The sequence below is a fragment of the Desmodus rotundus genome, chromosome 3 (genome assembly GCF_022682495.2).
Source record: "Desmodus rotundus isolate HL8 chromosome 3, HLdesRot8A.1, whole genome shotgun sequence".
NCBI classification, from domain to species: Eukaryota; Metazoa; Chordata; class Mammalia; order Chiroptera; family Phyllostomidae; genus Desmodus; species Desmodus rotundus.
Genome location: NC_071389.1, coordinates 40740894 through 40760331, shown reverse-complemented (window position 1 = coordinate 40760331; position 19438 = coordinate 40740894). Strand labels below are relative to the sequence as shown.

The window sequence follows — 19438 nt, the reverse complement described above, 5'->3', positions numbered from 1 at the left end:
CTAACTAGACTCCTTGGCAGGGTAGGTGCCTAGAAATCTGTATTTTTTAAAGGCTCCCTCACCCAAATTTAGCAATCCTTGTTTCTGAGCTTTCCAAATCCTCCCGCATTTATTATCTTAATGAATTCTTTGACTCCAGGTTCCATGCTGAATGAGGAGCACACAGAGGTGAACACAATTTGGTGGGAAAACGGAAATAAGTGCAAAGTGTTGCAGAAACAGACTAGGGAGTGATTTTTTCCTAAGAGTGAGGCTGAGTTTGGAGAAGTTTCCACAGCGAAAGTGACATTTACAGTGCGTGCTGATGCAGGAGCAGGATGGACTGCCGAGATGGAGGCTGGAGGGGAGGCCACCCCAAATGGAGCGACGTGCGTGAGCAGAGGCAAGGAGCGTGCTTGCTGTGCTGGAAGGACAAGCAGTCCAGTGCAGCTCAACTCCTGGGAAGTCAGGTGGGGTGGGAATCACCCCGGACTCCCTATTCCACAGTCTTCACTTCTACTTCCTTATCTTTTCGCTGAGGAGTTAATTTCACAAAGTATAGGTTGACAAAGTACTTAGGTATTAGCAGAACCCTTACTTGGGGCTGCTTTTTGTTTTCCACAAAAATCAACTGAATGGAGGAAGGGAAATAATGTCAATGGAGATGGTTTGCTTTAGAGTTGGGTTTAGCAGCATCCCTGGCCTCTACCCACCATTCTGCCTTTCCCCAGCCGTTGCCAATTTCCCTGAGGATAGGGGGTAAAATCACCCCTGGTTGAGAATCACAAGTACAGAGGCAAAAAAAATGAATTTTGGAGTCAGGCTCAAGTTCAAATCTTGCCATAACACTGGTTATGCAATTAGGGAAAATATTATGTTTTCTGCCTTTAATTTCCTCACATACAGAATGGGAAATAACTTATGCCTTGAAGGAATGTTATAAGAAGCAAGAGGCAAAGTATGCCAAGTGTCAGGCGGAGTACTTGGCACATAGAAGGCAGGTGAGAAGGTCATAATAGTAATAGTACCAATAAGAGTAATGGTTCTAATACTTGTTTTTATTAATGATGATATCGTAGGTGGTATTAGGAAAACAGCCTAATTGGAGTTTAAAAGTTATAATAAGTAAACAAATCTCAGTTTACCAAAAAGTAATAACAGAGCAAGAAATGTAATTATATCACCAGATATCACTTTCTCTAGAAATCCTTTTATAATTCTTCATGTCTCAATTTTGGGTGCATTCTATGCTTTTCCAAAGCTCTCCATACTTGGCACACGTAACTGCAAATGTTTATTTAATGTTTATTTTCTCTACTAGACTACGAATTCCCAGAAATCTAGCTGTCTTGCATATCCACCTTTCACACCCCATCAACTAGTAAAATGGGCCATCAATTAATGGTTATTGAAAGCCCTTCCTTTTTAAATATTTGTTACGTGTGCAAATGACAGTTTAAGGGTCAAATCCAAGAATGCAATGGGTCACATTTTAATTTTAAAAAAGGCCATTCCATGGAGCAGAGTGATTAGAAGTGCGGGCTCTGGAATCAGATGGCATGGGTTGAAATCAAGCATCTGCCCTTACTGTGAGGATCTGGGCAAGGCGGGTTGTCTCTGTGAGCTTCACGGTCTCACTTCACAAAGGGAACAAAATAATAGTATATATAACGTGGCCTCAAGAATCAGTGTTGCTTCTAGAGCACTGATAACAGTGAGACAGTACGTTGGCATGTTTTATTGTTCACTGGAACAAATTATGTTTTGTTGTAGGAGGGAATGGACCTGTAGCTCCTTTTGCAAGACTGGCTAAACTAATTCTTCTGCATTTAAGAAAGGGAAGAAGAAACAAAGAAAGAAATTCAAAATCTCCATTTTGATTTGATCCTGCACCTCAGATGAGCAATTTAAGCCAATTCAACATCTGGCCCAGATGAGCAGTTTAAGCCAATTCAACATCTGGCAAAGAATCCAGTATCTCAAATCAAAGAATGATGCTAAACCTAGGCACAAAGTTTGCTCTTGACCAGCACTTGCTAATGTGATAGGAACACAATTTCTAGACATCTAGGAGTGGACCATGGAGTGCTCCAAGCATGCTGTTTTGCTGCATGAATGGAGCCAGGTACACCTTATATAGGAACGCCTGCTCTGTAATGAGAAGTTACTACAATACTTAGTTGTAATATCATTCCCTTGTGTAAGGAATGTCATCCATTCACTTGTTCACTGAATATGCATGACTTAAAGGTCCTCCATGTGCAAAGCACTGGGGAGATTGCTGGGATATAAGGATGAAATGGCAGTGCTTTCTCTCAAAGCGTTTCCATATAGGTAAATGAGACAATACTGCACACATAAAACAGGATAATATGTATAGTAATAGAGGTGAGTCCTAGACACAGTTGGAGCAAAGGAGTATGCAGGAAGGAGTATGCAGTCAGCTTAGGGGAGACAGTACCAGATTCAAGGTTTGATAGATAGTCAGGAGTTTGTCTGACAGATAAAAACAACTGAGAGGAGAGGGGCCTGAGACAGGAATCAGGTTGTTACTGCCTCTCAGGACAGCTCGGGTGCTGGAGCCAAGAACAGACCTGGAACAAAGTTAACACTATTTTTATAAGCTAGAAAAATATCAGCAGCAGGAGCCCTGGCCAGAACCACCCCCACAAAGAGCAAACAAAGCTCCTCCTATCTTCTGGCTGTCTGCTGGGGAACTTACTAACCAGCACCTTAAGAACAAAATGTTCTTTTATCTTTGGTTTTCATTCCCACAAAGTCCTTCCTCTTCTTTTTCCAGCACTGGATAAAGCATGAATTGAGTTTTACTTGCTCCTTTGATCTTGATTCTCTAGTCCCAGGCTTCTCTTGAGAATGAGAGTCCAGGAGGATTTCTCCAAAGCAGAGTGCTAGCCCCTCCTACCAGTCAGAATGTGGGGGCCAGTCCAGGTCAGCACTTGAAGAGACCACAATTGTTGGGGCCTGTTTTTGCAAGGTCTGGATGGCATCCGATTCTGACCTCCAAAGCTGGATTCTCACCCCGACATTCAATGATCTCTTAGCACGGAGTTCATCTAATCATTTCTTGAGGTTGTTTCTGATCTCCAAATACACAGCATCTTAAAGTAGTGAACACTGTGTTCTGTTACAGAGAACCAGGAATGGACAACTAGGGCCGATTCAGGAGAGGCAGATGGAATCCAGAAGCCTGAAGTTCTTTTCCAAATGCCTCTCCAAAGGGAAGAGAGCTCTCCTGGTACCCTTCTCCCCAGGGCAGTAACTCAGAGAACTGAACTTCCATTTATAAAGCCCCTACTTTGTGCCAGGCATTGTGGTTCTGGAGTAAGAAAACTAAAGAGATACCTCAGTATTGCATGCCTACTATGTGCCAGATGCAATGCCAGCTGCTTTACCTACTTATACCATTAGTTGTCATAACAACCCCGTGAGGGGGGCCCTTCTTTCTCATATTGCAGAAGAGGAAACAGAAGTGTGAAGAGGTATGATATCTGGCTCAGGGTACACAGGTAAGGAGAACAGGGTTTTACATCCAAATATTCAGACTCCATGTTCAGAGCCCTTATCACGGCATCTGAAACTTTGATTGTTGAGCTACAAACATGCAGGCCAGGAGAGAACAACCGAATTTTCTTTCCAAAAAGAGTAGGGCTTTGTCTTCTGTGTATCACTGCTGATAATCCCCAGTGCCCAGACCAGTAATGGCCAGGTTCGCAGGCACTCAATTTATATCTTTAGGGACTATATGGTTGGATGAGTGGAAAAACTTTTTAAGACTTTTAGGTCTCTGTTCTTTGCATATGTTGGTGGGGGCACAGGCAGAGTGGGAAATGAGAGCAAATGTTCACTCCCAGGCCTCCTCTCTTTCCCAGCTGTGTAATCCTGAAGTGGCTGTTAGGTGAAGGGGAGAGTTGGAGGTAGAAGGGAGGGTAAGAAGGATAAAACTTGGTCATAACAGTTAAGTGGGTCTTTATTGTCCCAGAGTCACAGGTATCCCTTCCCTGTGCCCGGTCCAGCCACTGCTGGACCTTACGTGAAACCCTTCAAGAGTCCAAAATCCTTCTTCTATCTTTCCTATTAAATAACTTACTTTTGGAAAATATAAGGGAAACTCACTAACTCAAGAGCATTTGTATTTTGAAAGGAACAAAAGCCTCAGGCAAAACTTCTAAGGATAAAATTTCTTTCAGTGATTAGGAAAAGAGTGGGCCATTTAATGGCCTGAGCTCCTCCCAGGCCAATTCCCCCAACAATCTCTGAGTGTCTACAGTTCCAGGTACCAGAGAGCAAGCAGCTTCCCTCCTGGAGGGCACAGTAAGTCCTGGGGAGAAGGGAGGTCTGGGAAACGGGCAAGTAAATCAAGCCCTGAAGCTCCCCAAGGTGGAGCCCACCTACTTTCAGCCTAAGGTGGCCCAAGCCCAGCACTTGCCCCCTGGAGGGGGTGGATGACTGAGATTGCCGCCCCAGGGATAAGCGAGAGCGCATGACAGAGAAAGCTTCCCTGGCCTCAAACACGATGGAATGTCAGGATGACTAGGGACAGAAACCTGTCTCGCTCACAAGTTCTCTCTGTGCCTGTCCCTAAAAGCCAAAACCATGACATTCCAATCAAAAGCACACACTGCTCACACTGAAAAGGGCGAGAAACACCCTGGCCTGTGATCCCTGTTATCTACCATTCAACCAACTCACACGTATTATTGGCTATTCTCTATTTCTCAGGCACAATATTAGATCCTAAACACACAGAGATGAATAACACAGGCACATTCATAGATCACCGAGAGCTATCCTACTCTACAAGTCCATGGACTATGTAGAAGAGCAAGGTATGGCTTAATAATCGGCCCCATAAGGAAACAGATTAACTTTCACTCTACAGGGTAAGGCCACTTTACTATCACTATTTACTATTGCCTTCATGTGACTTTATTCATTTAATAAATTGATCAACCACCTGTAGGAATCAAGACACAGGGCTCTGCACAGGTGATTCAATTCCTCAAGGAGCTCCGAGTTTAGTGGAGAAAACAAGCAGAGAAAACAGTAATTACAACAACAATGTGGCCATTTCTTCAGCAGGGGTAGGTAAAAGTGCTGAAAGAAGTACAACTCAGGATTTCTAAATAAATCTGAGCGTTCCATGGAAGGCTATGCAGAGGAGAAAGCACCCAATAATGAGTCTTCAAGTTCAGGCAGGAGCGGAGGAGCAGCCGCGCTGGGAGCAGAATACACATGCAAGGACACAGAGGTGCGATGATTAGACAGAGTTTTGGGAACACAATGCTCTCTGGTATTTAAAAGATAACCCCTGGCTGTCATACAAAGTACAGAGCAGAATACCTTTCGAAGTTTTGTTTGTACTCTGACCCACGGTAAGAAGTCCATTTTCGTCATGGCCCAGTGTACACGTGCACAGAGACACACAACGGAAACGAGTTCATAGAACAAAACTCGCTCTACGAGATGTGCTCTGTTTTCTACTCTGGCCCATTCTACTCTGAAAATTCAATGGTCATGATCTACTAAATTGATCTCATGAGGTCTGAACCATAATTAAAAAAAAAAAAAACACCGTCAGAAAGAAGACCTGAAAAAATAAGAAGATATGGCCGCAGTTGCAGTGAGAGATGCTAAGAATCCGAACCGCCCCCTTCACCGCCCCCTTCCAAAACGCAGTGAGGATAAAGGAGAGGATGGCGTTATCACACCTTACTGTAATCGGTACCTCATTTTCTGCCTTCCCATTAAATTTTGGGGAAGAGACCTTGCTTTCAGTTTAAATTCACTGTCCCCTCGCACCACGATTGACACACTAAGTTTTCAATGGGTCTTTGATATAATGAATACATAATACATGAATGCTAGGTTTCAGAGTTATTTAGGAGATGAAATCAAGACTACACTCAAGTAAGTGTATGTAAGATATAAGTCAAATGTACTGTGGAAATAAATCCATTTGACTTGTGAGAGTTCTGGAACGCCATTAGAAAAAGCAGTACAGGAAGTATACCGTCACCATACTTGCTAGCTGGAAGTTAAAATATCTTTCTCAAATTTTCAGTAAACCAAAGAGCCATCAACATATTAATTCCGACCATTTTATTCTATTTCTCTACATGAAAAAATTAATAAAATTATAAATTCTATATTTGATAAAAAGCTCTGTAATTCTCTTGAATCACCAGCCCTTGATCTTTGCTTTAAAAACAAAGTGTCTTCTGTTCTGGGGAACAATCCACGGGAAAGCAGCATTGGTAGTGAACATACAGTTAGAGATCATTACCTAGTCCTCCTGCATGGGCATCAATAAGTGAGGCTGCCACAGCAATTCCAGCAGGAAGGCCAAGGTCTTTCGCTGCCTCTGGTGTAAGCCCATTTCCAAGAGAAGCTCCAGGAGGCAGCACTTGGTTTCCTGGGTAGACAGGAGAACAAACAAATACCTGTCAGTTTGAAAACCACAAAAGCAGACATAGAGTTTTCTTAAGAGGAGCCCTCTGCTCCCTCTCTTTCCTCTGTGTCTCCTCAACTTCACTAAGATAGATACCATGCAGCCACAAACAGTCTCTGCTCTTTTGATGATAGGTACATGCTCTTGGTTCTTATGGACCATGCTCTGGGGTGCTTTACAAAGTAAGGAGCTCTAAGGCATCTTTCAAACTGGGGAAATATTCCATTAATGGAAAACTCCAAAAGATATGAGAGGGGGCCCAAAAAACCCAAAACTGTTTTCTGTTGGGCAGGCCCCTTATAGTACAGGCTTCCCCCATTAGGTGAGTGTTCTAGGAACCCATCTGTATCATTGTACCAGCTGGTGTTGTTGTGAGGACCTGCATTCAGTTTCAGTGAATCTTTTCTGAAGATTCTTTCAATGCATTGGCCCATTTCATGATGGGTGATTTACAAGCGCACCTGCCACACGGCGTGGAGTGTTCAGCAGTTTTTGACCAAAAATGGCATGACCTCTGCCCCCCACCTTCCCTATTCATCCAATCTGGCCCCAAGTGACATTTGTGTTTGTTTGTTCATTTTCACAGATGAAAAAAGTCCTCAAAGGGAAACATTTTGCTGATGTGGAAGAAGTGAAACAAAAAATGGCAGAAGCACGAAAGGGAATCAAAATCAGCAAGTTCAAAACTGTTTTGAGCAGTGGAAAAATGTCTCGATAGGTGTACTGCATCAAATGGAGAGTACTTTGAAGGTGACTGAAGTTTAAACATGTAAGAATAATTATACTATTTCTTATAAATAAATTCTGGGTTTTGGGGTCCTCTCTTGTATGTACTCAGTGGTGTCTTGAAGGCTAGACTGAAATGGACAAAGTGTTCCCTCCTAACAGAGCAGCTCTCCCAGTGCACCTTACACACACACAGGCCACGCATCCACACACACTTCCTGATGACATAAATTCCTAAGAAAGTTGAGAAAATTTACACATGTAGTTGCTTTCCATCAGAGAATAAGGAAGAAAATAACTTTGCTCCAATAAAGAATGTCTTAAGTCCCTCTCAGTTGGAAAAAAAGTCCAGTCTAATTTTACAAGGCTGCAACTTGCACAAGCATGTAATACAATGTGAATGGTGTGCTTTGGAGTTGTGCAATGCAACGACCCTGATATTTCAGGTGACCTTGAATTCCTAGTCAGTCAGGCCTTTAGTTAAGAATTTATTGATTGTCTTGCTTTGTGTGGGCGCTGTGGTACCGTAAAAGGCAGTCCTTGCGCCCCCTTCACCCCCCCTGCCCCATCTAGTTAGTTAGATGAGAGCAGGACACAGAGAACCATGTCAGTCAGAACAGAATGAAGAGATCCATCTGTTCCCAGGTGTTTAGCAGAGGATAAGTACCCCTGCCACCGCCACCGCCAAGGAATTTATCGTAAGGATTTCTGCAGTATAAGGAGGGATGGGGTGGATGGAGAGATATGCTAAGATTCCTCTGAGCTCCAAGATTCTATGATCCTGAATGTGTGGCCAGCAATTTGCTTGGTGCTAAGTTACCTATCACTTGTTAAATGTTCCCTGGAGCTCCAGGGATGGGCAAAGGTGCTTCAGGACTCCTGAGGGTGAAGTTGAAGGTAGGGGTTCGAGGGAGGCAGAGGGTCAAAAGCTCACCAACCTCCTCTAATTGGAAACAAAGCACCTCCACGACACATTTTTATCCATTTTAGGTAACAGGTTTCTTTCTATAATTGAATTTGAAAAAAGTTAAGCTAAGAAAAGGAAGAAGACTGAAACCACTGCAATGGCTTCTAAGTGTTCACTACCCAATAATGGCAGCCACAAGGCGCATGAGGATTGATCATTTAAAATGCAGCTGGAGCCCTGGCTGGCTGCATGGTTCAGCTGGTTGGAGCATCACTGCATCAACCAAAAGGTTGCCGGTTCAATTCCTGGGCAGGGCCCATGCCTAGGTTGTGGGGTCCATTTGCATTTGGGATGCGTATGAGAGGCAACCAGTTGATGTTTCTCTCTCACATCGATATTTCTCTTTCTTTCACTCCCTCTCTCTCCCTATAATTAATAAATTTAAAAAACAATTTCAATATGGCTATAGTAACTATGAAGCTAATTTATTTCACTTTAAATTTAAAAACTGATACACAATTCAGTTACTAGAAAGTTTCAAGTACATCAGTAACACTTTCGGGATGTAAATCTACTTTTCAATATTAATTTAAGAAATCTAAATCAAGTATTTATAATAGAAACTCAGTGTCTGAACTGAGATGTAATAGGTGGAAAATATACAACAGATGTCAAAGATAATACAGAAACATAAGTAACAGCTAAGGGGGGGAGGCAAGGCGGGGACAGGATTGAGCAAAAAGGAAAAAGAACTCAAGGACATGGACAACAGTGTGGGGATGGCAGAGGGAGGGGGTATAAGGGGACTAAATGGTGATGAAAAAATATAATAAAATTATTAAATAATAAAAATTTTATATCAATTACATCAGGGGTGTCAAACTCATTTTCACCGGGGGCAATATCTTCACCAGGGGGACAATATCAGCCTCTCGGTTGCCTTCAAAGGGCTGAATGTAACTTAGGACTGTATAAATGTAACTGCTCCTTAACTAGGGGCAAGGAGCTCAGCGCTGCCACCAGATAAAAACCAGGTGCCGGGCCGGATAAAACAAGGTGAAGGGCCAGATTCGGCCCGTGGGCCTGTGTTTGCCACCTGTGAATTACATGTTGAAATATTTTCAATTTATTACATTACATAATATATTTTAAAAGTAATTTCACCTATCTGTTTTTACCTTACTGCGTCTACTAGAAAGTTTTAGGTTATGTATGTCACTCTGACTGCATTTCTGTTGGATTGCTAAGGTTGAGATGCTGAAACGCTGGGTTGGGGCCCAAGGAGAACCTCCAGTCTACTTGGAATGCCCAGGCCAGCAAACACCTGGAAGACAGCAGTGCCTGAGCTGGGACAGTTTGGCTCTGGACACTATCTCAACTGTGTCGCCATGTCTCATACACACGTAACAGAGCGTTCCCATTTACTGAGCGCTCTGGTGCCGGGACTGTGCTAAGGACGCATCGTGCGTTTTCTCACGTCATCGTCACAATAACCCTGTGTGAAGGGTGCTGTCACGGTCCCCACTGCACAGATGGGTGGGCAGAGGCACCTTCAACAAGGGAAAGTGGATGCCCCACAGTCACACATTGCATTCCACTCCAGTGCCACACCTATGGACTTTCTCATCCATTACATTTTAGCGCAGCTGTTTTTTTTAAAAAATGTTTTCTTAAGTGAATTAAGGTACCAGGTATTTTGGGGGCAAATATTATGTATGTTTAAAAAGTAGCACCGTTTGGAAATCATCCCCACTACAGGCATTCCGCACTTCATTGTGCTTCACTTTACTGTGCTTCACAGATGTTTCGTTTGTTTAGAAAGTGGAGGCAAGACCCACCGCCAGCAAAAAAATTATGACTTTTTTTATTATGTTACTTGACTCGCTTTATTATGATACTTGATTTATTGCAGTGGTCTGGAGCCAAACCCTCAATATCTCTGAGGTGTGTTGGTACATTCGGAATTTTTTAAAGGATTAATTTTTATAGGAAGGTCTAAGTGGGAACTCAGTTTCACTTTCATCCCCAACTTCACAAACATAAAAGGTGTAATTTTCATTTTAAAAAAAGGAAAAAGGTTCCAGACAGGAGGAGGATGAGCAGGGTGGGTCTTCTGGACTGTAATTAAGAAAGAAGGCCGGTGAGGCGCAGGGAGAGCCCTGGGCTTGCAGTCAGGAGATGTGGGTTCGAGTCCTGTGCTGGAGGACTCCAGGCAGATTTCCCAGCAGAGGCAGCATCTTGAGCAAAAGCCAAGACAGACAGGAGACTGCCAAAAGGGCCAAGTCAACTGAAACATAAGCTGGGGTGGGAACTGGCAGGGGTGGCAGAGACCGATAGGGCTGGAGAGGGAAGTGAGGACAGTACCTGCATTGTCATCCGGACCACGGTGCTGAACTTCATTCACCAGGAGGACCACTGGGAGCCTCTGAGGGAGCCTTAAGCCAGGGAGTGTGGTCCCTGGAATTGTGTGTTTTTAAAGCTCTCTCTGGCAGCATAGCAGCAGAGGACAGAATGGGGTAAGAGGGAACAACTGTGAAGCTCTTTCAGTAACCAAAGAGAAAAGATAAGGGCCTTCATTAAGGTATTAGCAGGTGAGATACAGAAAGAGAGACAGATGGTAAGGATTTTGTGGAGCGAGCATTGGAAATGACAGCTCATGGTGGCTGCTTGGATATGCAGACAGTAGTGGACAGGAAAATGTCATCACCTGGACCCCCAGTAAGGATGGACTTGAGCCCATGGCGGGAGTGAGTCAAGCAGACAGCCTCCAGCTGACAGCTCCTCGGGCCGCCTTTGACAAGGTGATGTGTTTCCCAGGGCAGCCATACCTGGTGACTTAGCAGAGTGGGGACAGAAGGGTGCCACTCACTCCAGAGCACTCTGCTGGGTTGGCCAAGGTGCTGTGGAACTGCACCATGGCCCCACTTCTCGCTCTGTCCAGTCCTACCCACTGCCCCTTCCTCTCACAGGTGGCACCCCCTGACAAACATCTTATAACCCCAGAGCTGGCATGGCCTCTGCCTCCAGATAACCCAGCCTAGGGCAGCGAGCCAGCCCTTGTCCTCAGTCCAGTGGTCTAGGAATGAAAATAAATACGCACAAGGATTAACATCACTCCTTCGAATTGGAAACACAGCCTTCAGGAATAGTCTATCTGGACCCCGAGCAGGAAGCAGCTTTGTTTATCTAGAGACCAAAAGGCAACAGCTTGGCAAAACACAGGATGATACCAATAGGTGGGCCTCTGGGAGAAATCACCCATCAGATCACACTTCAAATTCATCTGCCAGACATGCACTGAGGGGACTAGAGGAGCTGTCAGAGGCAAGCTTCAGTGCGTCTTGACAACGGTTCCAGAAATAATCCTGCTTCCACCATAAAATTAAATTATTCACAGCATCGGTTTTCCCAGAGTTAATCAGGGCTTCACAGTCTCTGCATTTGCAGTCACTTCTAGTCTTCATTCAACCATTCACATGTGCATTTTAACAAACATTTCCATAATATATTTTCACCTACCCTGTACCAAGATTTAAGTGCGGGGTATAAATGCACAAGGCGGCTCCGACCTCAAAAGACTCCCACCACGTTCTGTGCGAACCAAGGCTCTGGGGCCCATGAATATAAAACGCTTTAAAAGTGGATGTGGTGTTCCAGAGCACTGAGAGGGGACAGTGAGGTTGGCCCCAGGAGTACAGGAAATCAAGATGAAGGTGACATTTGAGCCTGGTCTGGAAAGACAGGTGGCAGATTGCTGGTTTCAGAGCTATAATGCTCAGGGGAAATGAATGCCATTAGAGCAAAAATCGGGTTCACTGTAGAGAGCCCCGAGGGACACAGAGTGTTTGAGACATGCAGTATGTTGGCACAAAGGACACCGGGGAGGAGTGGGGAAATTTGGCCGACTAACAAGAGGGGCAGCAGGGGACCTCAGGCAGGGCGAGGAGCTCTAACTAAGGCAATGAGGCCCTGCCAGCTGACGGTTTTGAGTACTCGGTTTGGTTTTTAAGAAGATAAACCTGCAGCGTGGAGAAAAGCTAGAATTGGAAATAGTTTTTATCTTTAAAACAATCAAGCCAACTAAAAAATGCTGGCTGCAAAACATTATGTAGCGTATGACTTCATCTGAGGAACAAAGAAGGTGGATGGACTATTTGTACAAACACATTCCTAGGGGGGAAATTATAGAGAAAGGCTTTCTTTGGACGGAGAAATTACACATGGCGTTTCTTCTTTCTGCTCTTAACTAATCCGTAAATTCTAACTGTTCTACCTTGAACACACGTTTCTTGTGTAATTTTTTAAAAAGGTGTTTCCCTCCTTAAATATGGTCAGGGGAAATAAATTAGGCACATATATTCAGCAGAATACGAAATAAACATTAAAACGAATGAGGAAGAATTAAGGCATGATTTGGGAAGGAAGTCCAAGATAAATTAAGTGAAAATGGAAAGATACAGAATAGCATTCAGGCTATGAGGTCCTATTTGTGAATTTTGTTAAAGGATACAAAAAGGTAAGCAAATATACTTCCAGAAAAAAAGTACGCAGAATATTGTTACTTAGTGCATTCTTCTCTACTATTTGTGCTCCTTCTATACCATGACCTTGTATTTCTTTTGTGACCCAAACAAAGTTTAAGTCAAAGCAAAATTAAATTCAGGAGAATACTATGCACCTTTTCTAAGCCTGGCTCCCCAGCCTGAATCCAGGCAGGAGGGAGGCCCCAGGACGCTGCACGACTTTCTTGATCTGGCTGGCTTCTGTCCCTGTGAACACACTCTCACCTTGGGGCAAAAAAGCGTTTGCTCCGAGGGCTCTTGGGCCCGTGTCCCCTGAATTCCCACTCAGATGGGCAGACTCAGTGTGAGCGGTCCAAAGCTGGGGCCTACAATTATCTAGTGGTTGCAGCCCTCTTTGCAGGCGGGGGCTACTATTACACCAAATCTTCCCCTACCAGTTTTTCAATTATCTATGACTAATGAGCACTTTGGGAACAGTTTCATACACACACATAATCCTCTTTCCTGATGTCAGCAGCAGAAATTAATGACTGTGTGGATTGCTGGGAGACAGAAAATGCATTATAATGGTCAACAGAACTGTTATCCTCTCCAGGAAGGGGGAGGTGGGGACGGGGTGTTGTATTAACTGGAAGGTTCAGTGTTCCTTTGTATTCCTATGAACATGAGATGAAACCCGAGGGGAGAGAGCTGGCTCAAAGCCTGTGGAAATGTCAGAGAGGGTTTGGGCGTGGGCAGCATGCGACCCTGGTTCCTCCCTGCTTGGCACTGGAGCACCGGTCCCTGCTTATATTTGCCAAGGTCTACAGGCCAATCAGATTGGCCAGGACAGTGCTAAGTGACACCCTGCCCTGAAGCAGAGAGGGTCTCTGAGTCCTGTCAGACGGACTCCACTTTCAATTGGGTTTAGAGGTAAAAGGACAAGCATTGGCTGGAGGTCTTTTAAAAGCATGTTGTGGTTTCCATGTTTGTTGTTTCACGTGGGTATGCTCTGGGGTAGTGTCAAAGACGGTCAAGAACTGGTCCAAATATGGTGGAGCTCCAAAGTTACACAAAGCTTGAACCCTCACTCAGTAAAACATAGTACATAATGTGCCTCCGGCTGCCAGCAGACTGGCTATGGATACTTAGTTTTAAAAGAACTGACAGAATTAGGGGCTTGACCCATACCCAGCACCTAAATTCCTCTACAGAGGTCTCAGTCCACTTGAGCAGGTAGGTTATTGCAGAGAGCTTTTTAGACCCTGACTCACAACTGATATAAGACTGATTGAAAAACATTCCAGTAATTCTTGCTCCCGAAGGGCCAGAGCTAATCACTCAGTCAGAGAAATAAACATAAAACTCACACCTGACATGTTCTGCCACCTGTTGAAAGGCATATTCTGAAACGAAGTTGTTCATTTGCCTTCATTTGCCTCCTAAAAATGATCTCATTTTAACTAGGAATTAAATTCTATTTTGAATTATGGATTCAATGTAAAACTTGCTAATGACATCTTCACCATTCATCTAAAAAATGTTTACTGAGTACCTGCAATGTGCCAGGCACTGCTGTAATGCTAAAAATGCATTAAGGAACAAGATAGATAAGGCCCTGCCCCCACACAGCTTACTTCTGGTAGACACCATTCCCACCCAATGTCTCTTTGAATTATATCTTGTAACTATTATATATTTGTAAGCTCTTCTGTGATTTGGATTGTCTTTTACATATTTTTATATCCCTGCCCTTGTATTCTGACCTATAGTAGGCATTTAATAAATAAACATTACATATATTTTAAGTCAAATTTTGAATGACCCTTATATGTCCCCCCCCATGTTTGTCTCTTTCCCTCTCTCCTACTACCTGAAAATAGCTCAAAGACAATTTTATTTATCCCGATATTCATCACCCTTCCCTCTCAGCACCTGCCAGTGTCTAGAACAGAAATTCTCAGTAATGTTCATATAACTGAATTTATAGATTTTTTTTTTAAAGAGAAGACCCTAAGACAGAGGTCCCCAACCCACAGGCCACTACCAGTGCTTGTCTGTGACCTGTTAGGGCCCAGGCTGCTCAGCAGGAGGTGAGAGGCAGGGCAAGCAAGTGAAGCTTCAAGCTTGCATTACCACCTGCCTCCTGCCCCACCCTCCACCCCAGTTCATGGAAAAATTGTCTCCCCTGGTGTCAAGAGCGTTGGGGACCACTGCCATAATGCCATAAGTCAGAGATCAATCAACTTAGACGAAGAGATTGCACGTACACAGGATGCTGGATATCAGCTGCGACAGTAAAGACACTGGATTAAGTGTAACTCTCGAGTGCTACTCAGACAAGGAACTGCTTTCCTAACATAATCCCACCAGTAATGCGCTCTCATCTCTCTAACTCAGGGACAATGCAATGTATCAAGGCCTAGGCATATGCATGTGCCTAGAAAATGATTGACCAGTGGGCCCAAGCCTCTCATTAGTACGACAGTGAGACTTTATGGACACCATCATCTAGTGAAAGAAAGGCTCTCAAATTCTCCTTAGCTGGTCAAGTCTGGTTTAACCAGTGGATGGTGGTTCACTTCTAAGTGCAAAGTCCCAGGTCTTACAGCTAAGGTCTGAGGAAGGCAGGATGGAAACCAGACCAAGGGATTTGGACTTGTTTTCTAATCAACCACCAGTGACTGCTGTAGGTCAGTGAGCCAAGGAGTGGTGTACACAACTTGTATTTTAGGAATGTAAGTATCAAAAAGTAATAGTGCCCATTTATTAAAACCTACAAGCTTTCAGTTACTGTTTGTGCATTTTTCAGCTGCTATCACCTTCAATGCTAGAAACAAACCTATGAGGCTACTATTAGGAGCACTATCTTACAGTTGTAGAAATAAAAGCACTGAAGATTATGTAATTTGTCCAGAGGCACCTATCAGATGAGGCACAGTCTGGGTTTCAATCCAGAATTCTTAAATCCAAGAGTCTGGGATATCCCTACATTAGCATGTAGATTAGAAACAGTACACACGAGAGCCAGGGAGAATGATCTCAAGTGCGTGTAGACTGCCACGGATAGATTCTGGACTTCAAAGGGCCCTTTGGGGCCATCAACTTCAGTGTATTCCTTCTGCAGTGTAGAAAACTGAACTCAGAGAGGGAGGGAGCTTCCCGGGGGTCATCGGCTGCAGCAGCAGAACCAGGGATTGAACCCAAGGACTCCTGACTGGGGCCAGATGTCCTCCACTTTCCCGTACCCCCTGCTGTGGCACTGCCCCCTCTATCCATCCCCACCTAGAGCAGGAACTCACCTAAGCCAGGGCTCTAAGTCACAGGGAGAACAGGAGAGGTGGCAAAAATCCAGTGGGTTCCAGCGGCGCAGGTGGCTGATTCTGCACTAGTCAGAGCGTAAAGTGCAAACTTTTCAGCTTGAAGTCATCCATATTGACACCCAGAGTGACCTAATTCTCTTGATAATTGCCGATGCCCTATTTTGTTCTCACTTAGCCTAAGGCCACCTCCAAAGAGCCTTTCCTGGGTAGATCATAATTAATCACTCTTTCCTTTACAATCCTAAGGCACGTTCCTTGGAATTACATCATTCTGTTCTACATAATGGCTTTTTGCCTTGCGCCTCTTCTTCTATGTTAGATTATAACCACCTCGAGGGCAGAGCTCTTTGGTAGATATATATATATATTTTAAAGATTTTATTTATTTATTTTTAGAGAGAGGAAGGGAAGGAAAAAGAGAGGGAGAGAAACATCAATGTGTGGTTGCCTCTCATGTGCCCCCTACTGAGGACCTGGCCTGCAACTCAGGCATGGGCCCTGACTGGGAATCGAACCAGCAACTCGTTGGTTCGCAGGCCTGCACTCAAGCCACTGAGCTACACCAGGCAGGGCTTTTGGTAGATGTATTTGTAGGAGGCAGAAGTTTAGCAGAGCACCCAGGAGTTCATATTAGGAGGTAGGCAGGCCTGGATAGAGACCCTGGCTTTACCCACCACAGAGTTAGTTTCCTTGGGAAAGTGATTTAATTTCCCTGCTACAGTTTCCTTACCTTTTAAAAGGCAATAATAATGCTATTTTTCTCCCTAAGTGGTATCAGAATCAAGCAAGATAATACATATAAATCACTTTACGGTGGTGTCTGTCACATGGCAAATGCATGGTAAGTATATTATCATCGTTATTATGACTCTGTATTCCTGATGTATTGGATGTCACCCGGCATATGGTGGTTACTCAGTTTATTCTGGCTGAGGTTTCTTTTTATTTATTTATTCTATTTTAGAGACAGAGAGGAAGTAGGGGAGATAGAGAGAAACATTAACTTGTTGTTCCACTTATTTATGAATTCATTGGTTGATTCTTCTATGTACCCTGACCCCTGATTGAACCCGCAACCTCGGCGTATCGGAAGACGCTCTAACCAACTGAGCAACCCGGCCAGGGCCCGACTGAGTTTATAAAGCTTGCTGTTACAGTATGTGGAGATACGAGCTTTTGGGGTCATGACAGCAAAGTGCAGAAACTGTGAAAGCCGCTAAAATATTCACAGCGATGGAATTCAGTTTTTCAGCACACGGTCATGTCTCCATGGCCCATCTGCAGACTGCAATGTTTTAAAAGTACAGGAGGTATCTGTCCTCTTTGGAGTTATTTTAAGGACCAAAGCTTGTTTCTAAAGGGAAAGTTATTATTTTGAAAGCAACATCCTTGACTGTTACAATGACCGATGCTTTCAAGACCCAGATGAAGACTTCTGCCACGGAGACGGCCCCGCTCCTGGGGGACGCAAGTTCAGGAAACCTGTGCACACATCTTAGCTGTCCCTGAGCTGAAGACACTACCAGGTTTAGGTCAGTGGTCTTCACAGTTTTGTTTTGTTTTCTTCACAATTCAGTAAAAAAAATCACATTATAGAGAAAAAAAATTGGAGACTGACGAGCTTCTCAATGTTTCATTTAGTCCAATGGATTCATTAAAAACAAACCCTAGAATCAAGATCATTTGGCAGAATGTTTATTATCACTAAAAAGTAGGAAGGAGATAATCTCAAAATAAAGGACATTCCTTTAAATTAAATACATTTCCTTTTACGACCTTATTTTCTCGTTTTATCACACCCCCAGTGAGCACTTTGCCAGGGGCCCATGTTAGTCCCTGGTCTAGACCACCGTTTGCAAACTGCTGGTTCACAAAATGATAACAGCCTCCTAACAGTGGGCGAATCAAAAGGCAAGCTCTCACGCGCAAGTCAGTGGGTCTGGTGTTAACCACACAGCGCCAAACATCTGGTGATCTGAAGACATCTGGGGCTTTTCTACCATGTAGACCAAACATGATTCAGGTGATTGACCAAATTTTTCACTTCCCCAACCAGATGTCTTACTTTCATATAAATGAAGCCAATCTTGTACTTTCATGTGCAAATAAGCTAGACATAAATTCACCCCTGGAGGGCAGAATTAATTGCTCATTCTCAATGAATATGAAATTACATATTATTTCTTCTTTTCTCCCCCAACTATTTTACCTTTGGAAGAGGTCTTCCACTCTTGTTTGAAAAGTATACACTTTATCTTAGAAATGTTTTCTCTTTAAAAATGTTTATTTCTCCTTATGTTTGTTGTTGTTGTTTTTCAGTGAGGCCTGTGCTGTATAATGAGGAGTATGGTCTTAGGCCCAGGGATGAACAGGGTTCTAATTTTGGGCATAGTCCCTCCCCCAAGCTTTTAAGGGCCTTGGAAAAAGTTACCAGAAGTCTCTGGATTCAGTTTCTCTGCAGATGTAAACCATAAACTCTTCCATAAGGGACACCGTGAAGACTCGAGATCATTCTTTCCTTCAAACTGCGGTGGGCGATTACTCTGTGCGTCCCTTACTGAGAGACAACGGAGAACCACAGCATGTTCCTCCCCTGGGGCTCAGGTGCTGCCAGGAACACAGCAGGTGCTGTAACAGGAGGGGCGCTATAACAAGCAGGCTTATGCTGGGATGACAGCCGTACTACCCAACAAAGGCAATGTCTCCATTCAGAGTTTTTAATAAAAGTATGAGCAACTCAAACTATTACTAATTTTTAAAGAAAGTATCAAGTTTGTAAAAGGAAGGACCTGCCTGAAACCTTGCCTCCTCTTTTGCAGATTTCAAGCGCACACTGGAATTTGCTCAGATCATGTTTGTTTAAGAATTCATGTGGTTATCAATGACCCTTCACCTTCTAGGCTGTTGTCCTGACAACCATTTATCAGACAGAACATGGATAGCAGACAACAATGTGTCCTTTCAGTCAGGTTTAGTAGACAAAACTCAACAGCACAGAGACAATGTTCAAAAGGCAGGATCTTTGTGTTTGAGACCTTTTAAGGGATAGCCACATACATACATACATACATACATACATACATACATACAAAGGGAGGGGGACTGCATAGAGAACTCAGCTGGGCAAGGAGAGGCTGCTATGAAGCACTCACTTGCAGTTTAAAAGCTGTGGTGTTTCAACAGCTGGCTACAAATAAATACAGAGCACAAAGACAAAAGGGCTAAGTTCGCTGCTGTTGTCGTTTATCCCTAGACATTAAAGTTTTCTCACCAAAGCCCAGCAACATCTCAAATATGTATAGATATGGAAAGTGACTCTGTTTTTTTTTTTAAACTTTTCTCTAAAAACCAGAGCTTTTGTTCCAAATGCTATCTGCTTCAAATAGGGAAAGAAATGCCCAAAGTCATGGATGGTCTAGTTCAGACACCTGAGGAGGCCATGCAGAAGGAGGGGGGAGGGGGCTGAGAAACAGAGGTTCAAAATCTAGAACTTAATCCATGATGAGGGTCTGTCAATCTGGAGATTATAGTG

The 19438-nt window shown here is 43.7% G+C and overlaps 1 protein-coding gene across 6 annotated transcripts in view; it reads right to left on the bottom strand.

The window, feature by feature from the left end:
• The window catches only part of FGGY (FGGY carbohydrate kinase domain containing), a 383752-nt gene that overhangs the window by 185245 nt on the left and 179069 nt on the right, over positions 1 to 19438 (bottom strand). For 5 of the 6 annotated variants that reach the window (XM_024571119.3, XM_045204327.3, XM_045204325.2 and 2 more), the window contains exon 7: positions 6284 to 6412. The exons of the other annotated variant lie outside the window; for it this stretch is intronic. In XM_024571119.3, the coding sequence (XP_024426887.2) occupies positions 6284 to 6412 (129 nt within the window). The remainder of the gene's footprint in view (positions 1 to 6283; positions 6413 to 19438) is intronic. 6 annotated transcript variants of the gene reach the window in all.